This window comes from Sinocyclocheilus rhinocerous, unplaced genomic scaffold (assembly GCF_001515625.1).
Source record: "Sinocyclocheilus rhinocerous isolate Xijiao unplaced genomic scaffold, SAMN03320098_v1.1 scaffold491, whole genome shotgun sequence".
In the NCBI taxonomy this organism is placed as follows: domain Eukaryota; kingdom Metazoa; phylum Chordata; class Actinopteri; order Cypriniformes; family Cyprinidae; genus Sinocyclocheilus; species Sinocyclocheilus rhinocerous.
The window spans coordinates 1,064,571-1,083,748 of NW_015625034.1; the positions used below are offsets into that span (position 1 = coordinate 1,064,571).

The 19,178-nt window shown below is 36.7% G+C and overlaps 2 protein-coding genes and 1 long non-coding RNA gene across 4 annotated transcripts in view; all 3 read right to left on the minus strand.

Moving 5' to 3' along the window:
• The window catches only part of LOC107748701 (nuclear receptor ROR-alpha-like), a 34,668-nt gene extending 33,625 nt beyond the window's left edge, over positions 1-1,043 (minus strand). For both annotated transcript variants that reach the window (XM_016563649.1, XM_016563646.1), the window contains exon 1: positions 561-1,043. In XM_016563649.1, coding sequence (XP_016419135.1) covers positions 561-621 — 61 coding nt within the window. In that variant the 5' untranslated portion in view covers positions 622-1,043. The remainder of the gene's footprint in view (positions 1-560) is intronic.
• Positions 1,044-3,915: 2,872 nt separating this feature from the next.
• LOC107749209 (uncharacterized) lies at positions 3,916-5,292 on the minus strand. Its single transcript, XR_001641002.1, has 3 exons — positions 5,221-5,292; positions 4,750-4,849; positions 3,916-4,354 (listed from the first exon to the last, which is right to left on the minus strand). It is a non-coding gene; the product is annotated as an uncharacterized LOC107749209 (long non-coding RNA).
• Positions 5,293-6,572: 1,280 nt separating this feature from the next.
• On the minus strand, positions 6,573-10,866 carry them4 (thioesterase superfamily member 4). Its single transcript, XM_016564299.1, has 7 exons — positions 10,811-10,866; positions 10,372-10,588; positions 8,814-9,006; positions 8,535-8,697; positions 8,316-8,426; positions 8,076-8,200; positions 6,573-7,075 (listed from the first exon to the last, which is right to left on the minus strand). The coding sequence occupies exons 2-7, from the start codon at positions 10,510-10,512 to the stop codon at positions 7,026-7,028; spliced, it is 783 nt and encodes a 260-aa protein (XP_016419785.1). The 5' UTR covers positions 10,513-10,588; positions 10,811-10,866; the 3' UTR covers positions 6,573-7,025.
• Positions 10,867-19,178: the final 8,312 nt, after the last annotated feature.

Sequence of the window (19,178 nt, forward strand, 5' to 3'; positions counted from 1 at the left end):
TTAATAATCGAAAGAACATTTTTGTACTATAAAAAACATATTGGAACGATTCCATCAATGTTAAAGGTTCTTAATGGAATCATTGATGCCAATGAAGAACCTTTATTTTTAAGAATGTACATAGAATTTTTCAAACTTTACAAAGTTAATTTGTCACACCGCAAAGTTTAACTCCCAAACTTGAAGACGTGACACTGCACGTTCAACAAGAATAGATAAGACAGCACAGCACACTCTTGTGAATGCACGCTGGATCAGAGGGAGAAGTGACAGAACTCACAGAGTTGTGGTTTCGCTGGCTCGCTTGGCACAGGCTTGGCACAAGCGCTGTGGGTTAGTGTAGGACTGCTGGCGCACAGACAGGCACTTCTGTCACATAAGGGGTGTATTTTTAAAGTGCCACTGGTCTCATATCTATGACTGAATGTGTGTGCGAGTTTGTTCCACGTTTCACAAGTGTGTGAAACTCTCTCTCACTCACACACACACACATAATCTGAGATCATTTCCCACTAATGCAGCATTTAGGTATGTAATGGGTTAATGAAGGACACGCTTACCTCTTTTACTCTGAGTGCTGTCATGGCTCGGGTCCTGTGATGCAGGCTCATCATTTTCCATTACTTTCCAGTCAAAACTCTGTCACCCAACACACCTCTTTCCCGAATCGTTTGTTGTTAGGGGGGTAACTAAATTAAATTAATTAAACTAAAATCCAACTTAAAATAAAGAAAACAAAAGGAAAATGACAACTGCTGACACTTTAACGACCGGGACGCCGCAAACGTTTTAACAAGCACATCGCCATTCTCAATTATTCCCTAAAAGTTGGCGCGTCTGGTCAATAAACAAACAAGGTTTATGTCAACACGTTCCCCCGCTCCGCTGTCGTTTGAATGTAACTAACGTGCGTAATTGACATTTCAAAGGGAAAGACAAATCGTTGAGCGGTCCCGGAGAGAGTTGGAGAAAGAGAGAGACGGACACACACTTGTTGGATAAATCGACCGAGTGGCCTCCGGCTCGCACAGCGCTCGCGCTGTCCCGAGCCAGTACGGTGTTATGTCATCAATCATTATGTAATAGTCGCGGGAAGCGAGAGAGTAATGCTTTTAACTGGAGACTGAAGAACAGTTTATGAGGCTTTCTGTCCAGTCCACTGTAATGTTATGTGCATCATTTAAATGTATAATAACATGACACTACACTACAAGACACATTTTTTGCTAAAAAAAAAAAAAAATCTACTCTGATGTCATTTTATATATAGTAGGCTAGCTACCAAACTAGCAACTGGATAAAATAATAATGTTTAAACATTTTAATGTAACTCTATAATTGATCTCTCAGGTGTCTATTTCTTTTTTCTTTTATAAAGAGAGGACTTTCACTGGTTTAAGGCACAAGGCCAATAATCCTCATGTGTTATGTAATGTCAATTCAGCACTGTCTGAACTGTCACCGGATGACAGGAGGCCACTACACTCTTAAAAATAAAGGTTCTTTATTGGCATCAATGGTTCTATGAATGAAGAACCTTGAACAACCATGGAACCTTTCAAATGCAGAAAAGGTTTTTTCTAGTTGAAAAAGGTTCTTTAGATTTTTTAAATGTTCTTCAAAATGGTTCTTTTAGGAACTGTTCACTGAAAGGTTCTTTTGGGAACCAAAAAATGGTTCTTCTATGGCATCACTGGAAAAACACCCTTTTGGAACCTTTATTTTTAAGAGTGTATGTCAGTGTGTCCACACACACTATAATGCATTCCACTGGTAAATATTGATGACATTGTATCAATGTACACCTTAATCTTTATCCACTTTCCCTAAACTTATTTTATGGGTTTAGGGCATAGAAATATACAGTACATCTGGCATTGGTATTAATTTATTAAAGGGATAGTTCAATGAAATTTCAGTCATCATTTACTCACCAAGTTGATGGTAGCCATTAACTACCATAGTACTTTTTTCCCATATTTTGGAAGTCAGTATAGTCAACTGACTGGTTGCCAACATTCTTCAAAATGTCTTCTTTTGTGTTGAACAGAAGAAAGAAAATCATACTGGTTTGCAACATCTATAGGATGAGTAAACAATGACAGAATTTTCATTTTGGGGTATTCTATCCCTTTAGATCTATATTATATGAATGTCTGTTCCAGACTTTCAAGGACCAGAGACAGGGCTTCAAACTGTCATGGTCCTCCAAAATTGAGATTACTATAGGAATCCTCAGCACAAACAGTGCAAATGACCACAAGCACCCCCAGTCATTGGCACCACTGGGCCCTACACAGTATAGTGCATTGGGCCCCTCTAGTAAAGCGATGTATGAAGCACAGCTCACACAGAACTTACTTTAAAACCAAGCAGCTTGTTGTTGGTCAGTGCAGCAAATTTGCATGTCCAGCTTGACCCTGATGTGAAATCTGCATAAGAAAGTCTTTCACCTTCATGAAATATTTCCTGATCACATGAATTCCTATTAAAACGATTCTATTTCATGTTCGAAAATTTGCCGAACAACAGTAAATGTGATCGCACCTTAATGGGTTCTCCAGCAGAGAGCTGGTTATTTATTGTTATATTTATTACACTCTTAAAAATAAAGGTGCTTCACGATGTCATAGAAGAACCTTTTTGTCTAAATGGTTCCATAAAGAACCTTTAACATCTGAAGAACCTTTTTGTTTTACAAAAGGTTCTTAATGTGGCGAAAGAAGGTTCTTCAGATTATAAAAAGGTAAGAAAGAGATGAATGAATGGTTCTTTGTGGAACCAAAAATGGTTCTTCTATGGCATCGCTGTGTAGAAACTTTTAAGCACCTTTATTTTTAAGAGTATAATTATGTTTCTAATTATTAACAGTATAAAAAGCCGGCATGTCTCAGCAACGTCAATGTAAAGGCTAGGTTTTGACAAAAATTTGTGAACTGCCAGTAAAATGGATCTCAGCAGAGGCAACGGTGAGATGATGGAAATGGCATTTTGGTCAGACCCAGGTTTGAACGTTAACACCACGCATGGAAAATATCTCCCCGCAGAGCTATGTTGAAGTGTTCCCACAGAAGCCATCACGCAAAGCCCACTTGACCAGACACTCAACACCTCTCCATAGATAGAAACCCACCTCAGACTGTGTCCTACATACATCATATGCGAGAGGCCTGTGGGAGACTGCAGAGGCCACCACAGAGATGCAGGTCTAGATGTTTCTTTCTATCTATCTAAGTCAGATTCACATGAGGATAACAAGGCGATAAGACAACAATTATACATATATTTATCTGTAAAGCTCCAGCTTCACATGCCCATGAGTGGTAGCAAGGCATATGAAGTCACACTGCACCGCATGGCAGTATTTACACAGAGATGCTGAGTTTAAAGTCTCCACATATGAATGTACACTCCTCTGATGTGGACAATGTGTCATTCATTACCGTAACACTGCGGTGTCAGTCAGTTCTCTTTACTGGAATATATGCAGAATGTGAAACTCACACCAAATGGATTTCATGCAAGCACAATATGGATACGATGGATATCTTGCTTCTTTCTATAGGAAAGACAAGTGCATAGAGATTACTGTTTTTTGTTTTTTTTACTGTAATTTAAGTGTTAAGAAATCGTACAAAAATAAAAGTAATTCCTAATAATACAAGTGAAAAATAAATATATTATTTTGTAATACTCTTAATACTACAGAAAACACTACATTCCAAAAACTATAACTCAAAAACAAACAAATAAATGAATAAATTTCTGCAACGTGACAACTAAACTGGCTAAAAAAGTGTGGGTCAGCTCCATCTCACTACTTTCTTTCTTTTTCATTTCTTTTTATTGATTGATAGATTTTTATTTTTTAATTTTACTGTATAATTTATTCATTTATTCATTCATTTATTTTTTGCTGTTTTTCAGTTTAGACCGTCACAGGACAGTTATTTCAGCCATAACAGTCAGGTAGTAGGAACATTTTACACGTTATTCTAGCAGAAATCGCTTACAGTGCTTTTAAAACAATTTTGTTTATTGAAAAAAAACCAAAACAAATTTTTCCCGAATATGAGTGAGTGGTGCGATAGAGTGGATTCGGTGTAGTGCTTACATGTGCACATTTCTCAATACCCCATTCACAGAGATTAGGTTAAATATCAGCTAGATCAGTTGGTCATTGCGCACACACCCACACACACACACACACACACACACCGCCTCAAACACACACCTGCGATCTTACTCACGTGTATAGAGATGTGTGCACATGCACATGGCCTGTGGTGGATTTTTGGCTGCTTTCAACTTCGTGCTCCAAATAAATAACCCAGTTTTATTGACACAAATAGAACTACCAGGAGCGAAACAGGGGAAGAGAACGAGTGTGAGAAAAAAATAGAGATAAGTAGATAAGGTACAAGTTCAGTTTACTAGGTAAAATCCGCAATGCATTTCCTCTAATGGAGTGTACGATGTAAAAAGCGTATGTTCAGACTGATGAGCACAGAGCAAACAGATAAGTGTGTGTTAGGCAGAAATCTGTAATGGGAACAACCCACAGGTGTGCAATGAGTCTATGTGGGTGTGTGGATAAAGTGGTTTCAGGTAGTCAGATTTGGTTGTGTATTAATGCATATTTTCACACTTAGTGCATCAATGACATCAGCTTGTTTTCTTTCTTACATAATATATACAGAGATATGAGAGTATGTTTACCTGCAACCTCAGCATAGAGTTTAGACTCACCAGTGCTGGTCACTTTACAAGTGATGGAAGTTTCTCATCACTTTCTAAGATCTGATCCTGAGTGCAGTAGATGAAAACCACACTACCCAGAGGAACTGGACTGGACAGAAAGAAAAGAGTTTCAACCCTGATGCTCAATCCCTAAAACCACTCAAACCATTGAACAAATAAGGGCAGTAAGTATCAGCAGTCATTGTGTCAATCATAGTGGTTATGCCTCCCATGTAAATAACTGCCACACAGGAAAATCATCTGACATCACTTCCTGTTCTAAGACATAACATGGGACTCCCCCATCCTTCACAAATTAGTTAGGGTTTACTGTGCCTTGAAACTGTTGCATTCATATTTTGAGGCGCTAAGACCCTAAAAGATTGAGCTACAATATTTCAACAACATTTTGAATGACACATTGACATTTTTATTTTACATTAAGTGTTATATAATTAAGTGAGTGAAGCACTTGTTTACCTAGAAGGTCCATCCAGTAAATGTCCTGGCTAAAACATACAGGCGGCCCCACTCCTTTTCTTGCCATTTCCGGTGTCACTCTACGGAGCATTATAATGGCGTACTCAGTGCGTCTCTGGACTCCTCGGTAAATTCGGTCGAAGACCTGCAGCTGAATTGAGAACGGAAACAGCGACATCTTCTGAAGAAAGAGCGACACTGCAGATAGGCGTCCTAAATGTTTAGAAGCCTTAAATATAAGGCCAATGCAATTCCTGCAACACAACGGCAAACTTACAGCCACAGAGACTTACATGGAAATGAACTGTAAATAAAATTAATTGAAAACTCTCAGTATCTTACAAGAGAATGTTTAAAACAACTCTAAAAAGAACATTGCCATATCCACTTGCTGCAATTGAATTTCCCACATGAAAACTGTCCAGTAACGCTGCACAAGCATCAGTGGAACATCATGTTTCTCAGACTGTAACTGTGGGAGGCCCCATAGAATGTGTTGGTTCTGTAAATTGTGGCGTCATAATGATATGTGAAGGAAAAAAGTCCTGCAGCTAATGGGGAAAGGTTGAATATTGAGGGTGATCACTACCTTTGGAGGCATTTATGAGGGGAGTCATCTGCTGGATGGCTTTAAGATTTCATGTTTTACTTAAGCTGCCATTTTTTATCAGAATTTGTCTTTTGCCCGCTTAATGTGTGGGCCTTCCCAGTGCTGTCACTGCTAGTGTAAAGGAAACTGTCTAAATCCCAGCACTCAAAGATCCTCAGTGCAGGGCCGGCACCAAGGCCACTCTGGTCCCAGAGATCTCTTTCTTGGTCCACTTGCAGACATTCTTTTTGCAGCTGTGAATGGAACCTGAAATGATCCAAGAAGGTTCCTCTCAAAGGGTTCCAGAGCTGGGGCCTAGAGGTTACTGTCACTCCTGCCACAGACGTTACTATTCACTGCCTCAGTCTCAGAGCACACCTGAGGCCTTCCTAGTTCCAGATAGTTTTTATGTGCCCTGAGCCTGCCCCGGCCAATAAACATATGTAAATAATATGCATAAATTCAACCGATCTTATTCATAATGACAGTATTATTAATAATCTGAAAAAAAATAAAAAATAAACATTTTACTTTAAATCCACATGCTGAGAACGTGCAGTCCGCCAAAAAAAGATGAATTAACAGGTAATAAAGATAATATATACAGATGATGAGGATGATATCAATGCATTAATTCCTACAATGTTTCAATTTTGTCAATATTCTGAATAACAAAAGGACATTTTAAAACAACCACACAATTTTTGATTACCGACTTTAATGGCATTAATGAAGGCCGTTATAAATATTATTTATAACTAGATATAATATTATTTAAATGCATATTCCATTTGTAACAAAAGTCAGATTCTCTTTAACACAATATGGAATACAGTACTGCTAAAATATATTACAGAAGTTTTCGTTATATAATACTTGTAATAGCCTACTAAAGAACCTAACTGTCACCATGATGATTAAAAAGTTAGCGTTAGTAACAAAAAGAGTTCTGCAACAAAAAATCAAATACCGTGTCAATAAATATACCAGGTTAATAAATTTTCATTTTAAAAATAAAAATACGAGGCAGCCATATGTAACTGAGTGCATCACTCAAATACATGCATTTCTGAATAGCTCATTCAGAGAGCTGAGGTAAAACAGTAGCTTGATCTGTTGTTCATTGCGCACACACTCCATCTGCAATCTCATTCATGTGCATACAGATATGCACTCACATGCTGTACATGTCTCAGTGGTGGATTCCAGACTGCTTTCAGTTTCGTGATCCAAATAAATGGCCGACACTTATTGAAACAAATAGAGCTGCAAGGCAAGAAAGATGAGGGAAAAGAGAGTGTGAGGAAAAATTAAGAATTAAAGATAGTACATAATTATGCAGGACTGTCTGATGGCAAGGGTCAGCATGAAAGACTCTTGGAACTGTTTATGTAATTGTCACTGGGCCGATCGGCCAGTGCTGCGCCATCATGAAAGTTTATCATTTGCTTGTGTTTTTAAGTATTGCCAGCCAGTTAAAAAATTTAAGCAATTATTAAACCATTTAAGCGCAAGTAGATGTGAAAAAGAACTCAAATCAGTACTCATGCACTGTCTAATAGAGTCCAATAATAATGTTTTTCATCATTTACTCACCCTCTTGTTGGTCCAAACCTTTATGAGTTTTTTCTTCTACTGAACACAAAAGAAGATATATTTAACAATGTGGGTAACCAAATAGTCGCTGGTAGCCATTAACATCCATAGTATTTTTCTTTCCATACTATGGGAGTCAATACAGACCAGCAACCGTTGGTTATCCACATCCTTCAGAACATCTTTTATGTTCAACAGAAGAAAGAAACTTGCTTTAGAACAACCTGACGATGAGTAAATTATGACAGAATTTTTATTTTTGGCTGAACTTCTCTTTCGCGTCTTTATCTTGCTTATCTTGTGTTTGAAAACACACAAAATGATGACAAAGTCCCTGTCTTGGTGAGTATTATAGTAATCACAGTTAGCTATAGGCCTATCTTAAGTGATGATAAACAGCTGTGATAAAATTAAATGTGTATCATTCCATTGGATATGTGTATTAAGTTTTCAAGTTAAAGCAGCCTATTATACCTGCTGTCGATGTCCTTAACGTTAATCAAATAACAACAAAATCTGTATTACACTATGCTTTAGCTGAATAGACCTACTGTACATGAAAAACTTAAATCACTATTGTGACTGACACTGACATTCATGCATATTTTCACACTTATAATTCACACATACAAACATACATGATATTGGTTTGCGTGTTTGTGTTCTGTACCTGTGGCCTCTGTGTAGAGTTTGGACTCATCAGTGCTGGTCACTTTGCAAGTGATGTATGTTTTCCTCCTCTCTATTCGATCCAGAGCACTGTGGATTAAAACCACACTACCCAGAGGCATTGGACTGTACAGGAGAACAGAGTTTATCAGGTGGGATCACAGATGATCTAAGCCAGTGTCAACTGGAAAAATAATGGCAACTGTATTTGAAAGACTTAAGTACTGAAACATTATCTCACCTGCGGTAGTCTATGTTGAGATTGGCAGTCATAACTGGTCCCGAGAGGAAACCGGCAAGAGTACCTGTCACTGTGTCAATCATGGTGGCTATGGCTCCACCATGTACATGCCTGCCACACAGGAAATAGGAGTAACATCATCTCCTGTTCACCCATTCTTTATAAATGAAAATGTGGGATACAGGTATATTATACACATAGAATAGAGCAGCTCCTTACCCAGGTGCACCTTCTAGTAAATGTCCTGCCTGAAAGACACAAACACATCTCTTCTCCTCCTTATTGACAAACACCATATACTCAAACGTAGCGCCTTGCTCTTTAACATTTCTCGTGAAAAGTCGAGCTTTGGCCTGGATCAGTTTGCTGAGGTGAATGCCGCCTATGGGACAGAAACAATGTGACATTCTCTTTTACACTAAATTGCATTATCACACCATTTATTTTACTGATAACAGTGACTAGAAGAAACTATGCAAATACATATTAATCGCTTACCAGTAGCATATTTAATGGAACGGTTGTAGCTGGGCAACTTCCTCCACGGCCCCCTTTTTTCCTCACCATTTTCGGTGTCAGTGTCACACAGAGCATTATAGTGGTCGTAAGCCTTGCGCATCTCTGGACTCCATGAGGAGTTGGGCTGGCTGAAGTCCCGCGGCTGAGATGAGAACGGCCACAGCGACACCGTCTGGACAAAGAGTGACATTAAAATACTATTCTTATATATGTGACCCTGGAGCACAAAACCAGTCATAAGTAGCACTGGTATATTTGTAGTAATAGCCAACAATACTGTCACGACTCCTCCTACGTTACAAATACATTGTATGGGTCAAAATTATCGATTTTTCTTTTATGCCAAAAATCATTAGGATATTAAGTAAAGATCATGTTACATGAAGATATTTTGTAAATTTCCTACCGCAAATATATCAAAACTTAATTTTTGATTAGTAATATGCATTGCTAAGAACTTCATTTGGACAACTTTAAAGGCAATTTTCTGAGGGTGCAATTTTTGCACCCTCAGATTTTCAAATAGTTCTATCTCGCGTCAAATATTGTCTTATCCTAACAAACCATACATCAATGGAAAGCTTATTTATTCAGCTTTCAGATGATCATAATCTGCTTTTTTCATAATAAGCTTTCCATTGATAATATTCCATAATATGTATAAATCTACATTTTTAAAAAATGTACCCTTATGACTGGTTTTGTGGTCCAGGGTCACGAGTCACGACACATGTATACTATTCTATACTATTAATATATACTATTCTTTCAATTTAGAGCAGTGTTATTACTGTAGTATTCTTACGTTTGGCTCAACCAATCATATGTCAGAAGCAACGTATTCTCTGTTCCTATTGGCTGTATCACCTGTCAGTATAGATAATGCAAATTAGTCAGAAGTTTGATTGTGTGTTTGCTGCTGAGGAGTTAGCGCTCATGTTGCGTAGTGATGGGAAGTCCGGTTCTTTTCCGCGAACCGGTTCTTTCGGACAGTTCGTTTCAATAAACCGGTTCAAAAAACCGGTTCATCTGTTATTTTACGCCCTAACGTACTGACGTCATTCGCGATGACGTAATGATATCAAATCTGTCCTCCTGGGCCGGGATGACCTAACAGAATCTTCAACTGAACAAAATTACCTAAAACTAAAAGTATTTAAAACCATTTTTGTTCATTTAAATTAAGTTGAAATACAAAAAATATAAATACAAATATTAGACGAAAAATAGAAAAATTGCCTTGGCTGACTAACTGAAGTAAGTACTAAGATTACTAAAACTGAAATAATAATAAATAATTAAGGCTAAACAGTAATATTCTTCTAGTTTAGAGCAGTGTTGTTATTGTTAACTAAAACTATTAAAAATTGTTTTTATTAATTGAAATAAAACTGAAACTTACTTTAAAAACTTTAACCATCCCTTCATGACAGCACACAAAACAAAGCACTACACACAAGACCAGTCTATTAATATGACTACAGAATGAATGTGAATTAACAGCAATACAAAACCGATGAAAGAATGAATACTTTACCGAGATGGGTCTGATGGTCTCGAGTGAGGTCTGCAGGTGCCTGTGGGTCTCTTTAGAGAGCAGCTGCTGAAGACGGATTCCCTTCAGTCCATTAGAGATCTGTTGCATGCGGCCAAGTCTTCTCGCTAGGTGTCCTAACATGATGACTGTAAATCAGTCTTCTTCCAGAGGAATGCTGTGGCTGTCACTCCAAACCAAATGTAGCAGATGTCTTAGTCTTCTGGACAGAATAAAATCCTTAGTGTCTAATTGCCACAAATGAATATGACTTTCTTGTACATGATGCAATTAACTGAAGGCATTTCCACACACGCTGACTGTCAGTTCGTTTTAATCTAAAAACTGAAAAACGTCGGAAAACATATGAAAGAAAGCCTTTATCGATCAATTATCGATAGAATATTGTATAAAAAGACAGCCAACTTTAAGGTGAAGATACAAGACCAGCCGTTGAACAGAACAGTGTGACTTTCAGATTCACGGATGTCATCGGTGATTGGCCAGTTCTTGCACGCGGAGTGGAAACGCGTGTCATTCTAACCACGTGACGCAGATTCCTACGTCTGATTGGTGGGATGAACTGTTACAACATCCTGTGTGTCTGTTGCCACGGCAACTTTGTGGTTCCAGTAATTTCAGCTCACCCACTGCTGGAATTTACTTTTTGTAATTTTACGCTTAGTAGTTATTTATCTGCCTGTGATGCACAATCATGTTTGGGCGAGAGGCGCGGCGTTCAACAAACAAGTTTGTGCAGAGAGAGAGGGACAGAATGCGGGTACAGAAATGCTGTTCATGTGCATCTATTATAACTGTATAGTACCAATGCTTAGTAGTAGTAGTAGTAAAATAATAATAATAATAATAAATAATTTTGTATTATTTCTGAAGTGACACTGAAGAATGGAAAATTCAGCTGTGCCATCACATGAATACATCACATTTTAAAATATATTAAAATAGAAAAACGTTGTTTTAAATTGTAATTATATTTTGCAACATTACTTTTTATCAATTGAATGCAGTCCGGTGAGCAAACTTTTGAACGGTATGTAACATAATTACATGTTATGAAAATGTAAGTTGTATATGATTTACATTATCTTCCCCTGGAGTTCCTACACAGACTCTCAGGTTTAAACCCTTGTACAATTACATGTGTATATTCTTATTTTTAACAGCTTTCTTTTTCTAATAGAAAAATGAAGAGATCGCTGACAGAACTGCTGAGCTGGACAGGTGTGCTTAATCTTAATCTTCATCACAAAATTTAATCACATTTAAAACAAAGAAACATTATGACATAAAATGATCTAGGTTACGGATCATTTAAACCCTTTGCCTTAGAGTTGCAGCAGTGAATATGTCCTGCACTGACACTATGTTCTTGCTCCAGAGTCAAGAGTGTGATATTGAAGGCTGAATTTGAGTGCCTTGGCCTTAATTATTATGAAAAAGCCCTGAAACGCAGAGAGAGGATCCAACAGAGAGAGATGGAGTTGTGGAACACCTCTCTCACTATGGTCAGTGCAGACAATACAACTCAATGGGACTTTCCTGAAAATATCTACTGTTTATCTGAAAATATCGAAATCTTCATTTGGAATGTATGAAGCAAATAAGTGTAAAAAATAATGACTCTTAACTTTATGATATAGGTTAATTAATGACGTTGTTTCTTTAGTTGCAATAGCAGTATATCATCAGTAGGGGGTAGTGTAAGAACACGAGCGTAAAAGCAAATTGAAACGGAAAATACAGCTGTTCTGTTGGATCGTCGAAATTCAAAGGTGTCTTCTTTTGAAAACCAATTTTGCTATTTTCTCATAATAATTTTCAGTGAGCAGGTTTATTTAGTCCAGCTATAGAGAAAGACATAAAACCTGCTGTAGGCTGCAGACACAAACCTGTCACAGATAAACAAACCGTCGCATAAGACAAACAGCAGGTGTCAAATTACTAATTACGCTTGGAGAGGATGATTATTTGAATGCCAGAAGGAAGTTAGTTCTGATAGAGCCCTGAAATACAGGTGCATCTCAATAAATTAGAATGTCGTGGAAAAGTGATTCCATAACAAACAGAGCTATCTTGAGGGCTCATCCTTATTGTAGCAATCTAGCTTCTATGACCGCAAACTAACAAAATAACTAAAAGAGAGAGCTGGAACAAATAACTAACAGGGTGATTGTGCCAAATTTTAGTGCTTGTTGAACTGTTGATGTCCGTTTTTAAGGTTTATGCATTTCAAATGAACTATATGGACAAAAGTATTGGGACACCCCCTTCTTTAGAACAGAAAAAGGCACTTCCAAAACTGTGGCAACAAAGATGGAAACAATATTTTATGCATTTAAAAATTGTATTTCCATCTCTGCTGCAACTTTTTTGTATGTGTCTAAAGTGACTGTACCCATATGTACAAGTCATTGGTGTTTGGTGATGTGTTTTTGGCTCAAGACCTGCATTTAAAGTCACACCAGAGGTGTTCAGCTGGGTTTCTGCAGTGGCTTTGTGCAGACCAGTCAAGTTCTTCCACACTGACTGAATCATTACTAAAGTAGTCAAACCTATTCATTAGAAGGGGGTGTCCCAATACTTTTGTCCATATAGTGTATGACAAATTGGCATTTGAACTGTAAATATATAAATGCTAGTTAACTATAAATGTTAACTATTGTTCAAATAAAAAAGAGCATTTACCTTTAAACCTTTAAAACAAAACTAAACATACAGTTTAGTCAATGGCAATTATTATATAATAATACTTAATAATAGCATATAAAATTAGTTTAAATGTTTTATTATTGTAATTATGTATTGTATTTTTAAATATTTGTTATGGGACTTGTTTTCCCAACATTCTAGTTGTCTCAGCTTTTTGTGTGGTATTTGCTTTAAAAGAAGATTCAAATTTTGCTTTGACTTGTAAATGTTGTTGATAGTGTTGGCAGCAGGAAATGGTTTTCTATATCCTGTGTGGTGTTGTTACAGGTCCGGAGAGAAGCGTTACGCAGGATGCTGGAGCAGGAGAGACAGCTGCACATCAGAGAGCTCAGCAAGACTGGCCTGGCCATTTATCAACAAAGAACATAAACCATTAAAACACATTCCAATGCTGAGCCTTCACATTCACTGCTTTATAATATGCATGTGACTGTACAAAATAATTTTTTCTACAATTACGTTTTCTTTAAATGCAGGGGCAGTCACAATAGTTTTTTTTTTAATTTGTTCATAAATTATATGAATCAATTCCTGTGATCACTGGAAATCTTGTATCAAGCTCCTTTTTGTTTCTTATTTAATTTTTTTTATTATAATAACATTGAAGACAGTAGTGCTATTTGTGTAGAAAGTGGGATCCATTTTTTTTATTTCAGGATTCCTTGATAAATATAAAATGCAAATATTTATTTAAAATAAAAAACATGTGTAAATGTCACTTTTGATCAATTTAATGCAAACTTGGATGAATATTAATTTCTAGAAGAAAAAAAATCTTACTAACCCCAAGCTTTTGAATGCAGGGGTATATGAAAGAAAATTACTATCATTATAAAACTCATCACATCATTTATTTTCATATATTAATCATTCATTTTACTCACTGCATCACGTATACAGTGAAAAAACTAACTGGGGGGAAAAAAAGCAAAATCATAGAAAAGACTAGATTTTAATAAAAGGCTAAATCCTGAGCAAACACAAATAACAATCATTAAAAAGACATATGAACATCAATTGCACCAAATTATGTTTGTTTATATATTTCTTTATTTTTATTATTTTTATTTTTTCAGGAATTAATTCATGGTGAATTTGAAAAAAAATGCATGGCCATGTAGATGTTTCTGTTCTTAATAATCAGGAATTACAGGTTTCTGTTGTGGCTGTTGGAAAGTCTGTTGTTTCGTGTATTCTTTTAAAAGGGAGGGTAAATACTGTTCACATTAGAACAAGCTTGTGTGTCCTGTTCTAACAATACACAGTTAAATTAGCAACTATGAAGAAAGATAGTATCATTTGTACCGTAAACATGCACAGGCTCCCACCCAGCAGAACCTTAACTGCATTAAGCAACTTCTTCAATTATAAAATGAAAGGGTGAATTTTAAAAACCTTAAAGAGTGACTCAAAGGACTTTCGTAGAGACTGACAGGAATTGGCATGAATGTGGATAAACAGGTTAACAAAACTGAAGAATGTGACCATTTTGCACCTAGACAAATACACAGTCCATTTAGTGTTACTACAAAGCTCACAATACAAGTAACTGCTAATAATTACACTGAATCTTCCAAATACATGACAAAGACTAATGGTTGTTCAAACAGTACATGACCTTTAACATTCTGACAATAAAACTTCATTCCTCGTCTAGTCTACCTTTTATTTTTAAACCAGAACAGACACACCCCATCCTCCAACCCTCACGGATCCAGTCTGACCAATTTTGTGCAGAACAGAACACTACACACCTAATTCTCCAAAGAATCTTAAGTTAAAGCCGTAGATAATTGCTCAAGTGAAATGATGCAATACAAAAAAATGAGCAAACAGACAATGCCTTACATTTGTATAAGCACATACAATGAAAGCACAAAATGAACAATGAATTTAAATAAAAAAAAGAAATGTGCACAGAATAACCATGCAGGCACTTCCTTAAAAAAAAAAAAAAAAAAGGGTTTTGCAAATGCGAAAAATTTTACAAAAACCAAAGCGGCTTTTTTCACATCTGTCTTCAATACATATTTATTTTGTGCACTGTTTATTAGGAAACATACCTTATTTTATGAAATAACATATTTAACAAAGCCAAAAGAGCAGTGTGAAGAAAAAAGCTATACACAGTTCCATTCCGAACATTTTTCCTGAGCACTCCAATGGACTCCAAGTTCATTCCCAAAGATCCTTCAAATTGTACCTGCACACAACTTCCTGTAAACAGACAAGAAAAAAAGACTTGTGGAAAAGATTCTGATTTGTGACCTTTGACATTAAAAACAGCATAACTATAGACCAGGGATCCTCAAATCTGGCCCACGGGATCCACTTTCCTGCAGATTTTATCTCTAACCCTAATCAAACACACCCGAGCATGCTAATCAATGTCTTCAGGATCATTAGAAAATCACAGGTAGGTGAGTTTGATCAGGGTTGGCAGCGCATTGGCCCTCCAGGGCAAGATTTGAGGAACCCTGCTATAGACCCTTTTCACATTTCTGGGGTTCTCATAACCGGCAGTCATCATAGCTAACTTCTATAGTGGTGAACGGAAACAAAACCAAAAAAATTCACGATAACGTGTATGAAACTTTCCAAAGGAGAAAAAAAAATATTGAGAGCTTGATTACTGTTGTCAGAAGAGAGAAAGAAAGAAAGATTTGTCGCCACACCCTCAGCCATGGTTTTAAAGGGGTCTTATTATGCTCTTTTACAAAGTCTTGATTTTGTTTTGGGGGTGTACTAGAACAGGCTCTCATACTAGGTTCTTTGAAAAACAGATTATTTTTCACATATTTTACATTATTACAACACCTCTCTCCCCAGTCTGGCATGAACGGCTCGAATGTTCCATTCGTCGATCTTTGTGATATCACAAATCCCGGAAAATATGCATTGTAGTCCAAACGAGTCGTTCGTTGTAGTTTTTGAAAAGTGATTTCTGTTAAATAAAATATCTCCTTTTGAAGTGGACTTTGAGCTTTGTAACTTTGCATTTCTTTTTTTATGCTCAAACAGCAACATTACAGACTAACTAAAGTTGAAAAAGTGAAAAACATAATAGGACCCCTTTAAGGTTGCTTAAGTTGCTCTGTGCTTGCACCAAATTCCGTATAAATGCACAATACCGCATAAAAGCCAGACTAAATTCTGCCTGCTCAGACCCAATTCAGCCCCTGGTATCAAATTATGCAGTAATTGCAGTGAAAATGCATTAATGCCACTTCTGAGCAACATTACACAGTCTGCGTAAATACACCTAAAAGCCACTTCAGGAGCCCTTCTCTGCCACCTTTTTCAATGTAAATTTGGCATTAAAAACACTCATGCCTAATTTACACAGCAAAGGTGGTATAAATGCATTTACAATGGTATTAAGGACTGAATTGGGTCTGAGCAGGCATATTTTATGCAGTATTACACTTTTACACTGAATTTTGAGCAGGCACAGAGCAGCCCTAACTCTTAACTTTAGATTTCTAAAATTTTAGGTACTTAGAGGGTAATTAAAAAAAATAAAAAAGAATAGTGTTATAAGTAGACATTACTTTTAAAAAATGTTAATGACTGTGAAAATGTGTCATTGCAGTTTGTAAAAAGTGTCAATTAGGGTTCATTTAGGTTACCATCATATTCAAAGGAATATACATTCAAATCAACCACTCTTACTTTGGCTCATCCAGTGTAATATCCACATATTTGCAGATCCTTAAATCTCTCTCTAGAGCTCGCTGTTTCAGACCCTCAATCTCCTCCTCAGCTTTCTTCCTCTCAGCTTCTTGGTCTTCTGCAGAACAACATGTGAGACAAAAATGACGGCAATGAGCATTAATATCCACACATCTCCATTCCAATCAAACCCTAGAAGCAAGAGTAACTCATATGTACCCTTTAGTTTCTGGAGTGAATCTTTTGCTCCGTTGCTCTGCTTCTCTAATTTACCCTGAGAGAGGAAGAGACAGAAGAAGACTGTGTGAGAGCACTTGCATGCTTAAGGGTTATACAGCATGGGCAGATAAAACTGGAACACAGGGCTCAGTTTAACAGAGAACACTGTAATAGACCTGTCACAACACTTGATTTGCATAAAAGCAGTCAAATATCCACTGCAGGAATGTAATACAAAACTGCAAAGAATCCTGAAACATGATCTCAGATTGCATGTTTCAACTATCATGAGACTCAGAGATGAAATATTATTACAATTCATAATAATGTTTTTCTAAATGCTATTTATTCCTGTGATTTCAGCAGCTATTTCTCCAGTCTTCAGTGTCACATGATCCTTCAGAAATCATTCTAATATGCCGATTTGCTGCTCAAGTAACATTTCTTATTACTATCAATGTTGAAAACAGCTGTCCTGACCCAAAAATCGTCATCATATAGATCATATACTATATCGATCATATAGAGTGCAAATATAAACATACTTTGCCATAAAGTAAATCTTTGGCGTAAAGTTGTGTTCCTAAAACACTGTTTAATGCTTATGCCTTTGGGTGAATGAATAATTGAATAAATTACATACATTACATTACATACATTAATTATGTAAAAGTGCACATGCTACATGCAACATTTAATTTAAAATGATGTACAATCCACACGTACAGTACTTTTCAAAGTTAGTTTTTTTTGGCAAGTAATTAAGCGTAAGATGCATTAAATGACAGTAGAGTGACATTGATAATGTTGCAAATGATTTCTAGTTCAAAAAATGTTCTATTCATCAAAGAAAGAAAGAAAAGAATCCTGATTTAAAAAAAAAATGCAGCACAACTGTTTTCAACATTGATAATAATAAGAAATGTTTCTTGAGTATACCAAATCAGCATTTTCAACACTGAAGACTGGAATACTGGCTTTGCCATGCTAGAAATGATTACATTTTAAAATATATTAAAATAGAAAAAAAGCTTTTTTAAATTGCAATAATATTTCACAATATTACAGATTTTACTGTATTCTTGATCAAATATGTGCAGCCTTGGTAAGCATAAGAGACTTCTTTCGAAACCCATAAAAAATATTTTCAACTCCAAACTTTTTGTGTAAAAGTGTATACTAAAATGAAATGGAATATAGCATGATGTAATGTGGAATATAGCATGTCACGCTGCAGGACATCAACTTAAACGTATTTTGTGTCACCTACTCTCATATCAGAGACAAAAGAGCTGCGTGTGAAGGGAGAAATTCAGCACAAACGAATTAGATCAAACTATGGAGTTTGTGATCAATCTCAAATTACTGAATCAAAATGCATCAACTCTTGATTTAAATGAGAGAATATGGAAAGAGAATCACTGTACAGTTCTTCGAGATTATTTACACTACCTTCTCAGCTTGGCAGGTGCCTAGTTCCTTTTCAGAATTGGCATTGCCTTTCTTAATGTCGTCCTTCTGTTTTTTAAGCTGATCCCTCTGTGCGATCAGAGGATTAAGATTTTTATTAATCTCTTCCACTTTCGTCTTGGCTGCCAAGATCCCATCCTCCTTCAACTTCAACTGTTGACCGGAAACTGCCATGCGTGTTTTCAGGTTGCGGATGTTGAGCTCCTGCTGTACGGCCTGGTAGATTATAACCAGCAGAGCACATAAGGCCAGAAAAACCATTGTCGATATGGCTCTCATCCTGAGGGAAGAAGAAAAGGGTAGAGCAGACTAATGGAGTTCCTCGGGGAAAAGTTGATTTTGTTTTCTTTCTCTCGCTAGCTACTTGGTTCTCATGGCAGCAGCGTCTATGCTGTTGACTGAATCCAACTTGTCTCCTTGTCCTGTCTTCCTGAAGAGCTATTGCTTTAAGACAGCGACAGGTAAACCATGCCTTACCTGTACAACTGGATGTCTGGGTTAAGCAAACCAGTGTGTGTGAGAGAGAGAGAGAAAGAGAGAGAGTGAAACCTCAACTTCCTTGATACTGTTGCTGTGATCTCTGATCAACTTTCCACTCACTCCACCCACCTTTGTTTTGTCAAAGCAGCTAAAACAATATAGCAGAAAACACATCAACATATTTTGTTTCTCTTCCAATTAAAGAATATAACAAGCAGTACTTCTTTATCTCTTACACA

What these genes read in the sequence shown, in the direction of transcription:
- them4 (XM_016564299.1), bottom strand. Translation starts at nt 10,512, where the DNA reads ATGTTAGGACACCTAGCGAGAAGACTTGGCCGCATGCAACAGATCTCT. An exon ending in AGACCATCAGACCCATCTCG is followed by an intron (nt 9,007 to 10,371) that starts GTAAAGTATTCA and finishes CTCTTTGTCCAG; the next exon opens with ACGGTGTCGCTGTGGCCGTT. An exon ending in CTCAACATAGACTACCGCAG is followed by an intron (nt 8,201 to 8,315) that starts GTGAGATAATGT and finishes TCTCCTGTACAG; the next exon opens with TCCAATGCCTCTGGGTAGTG.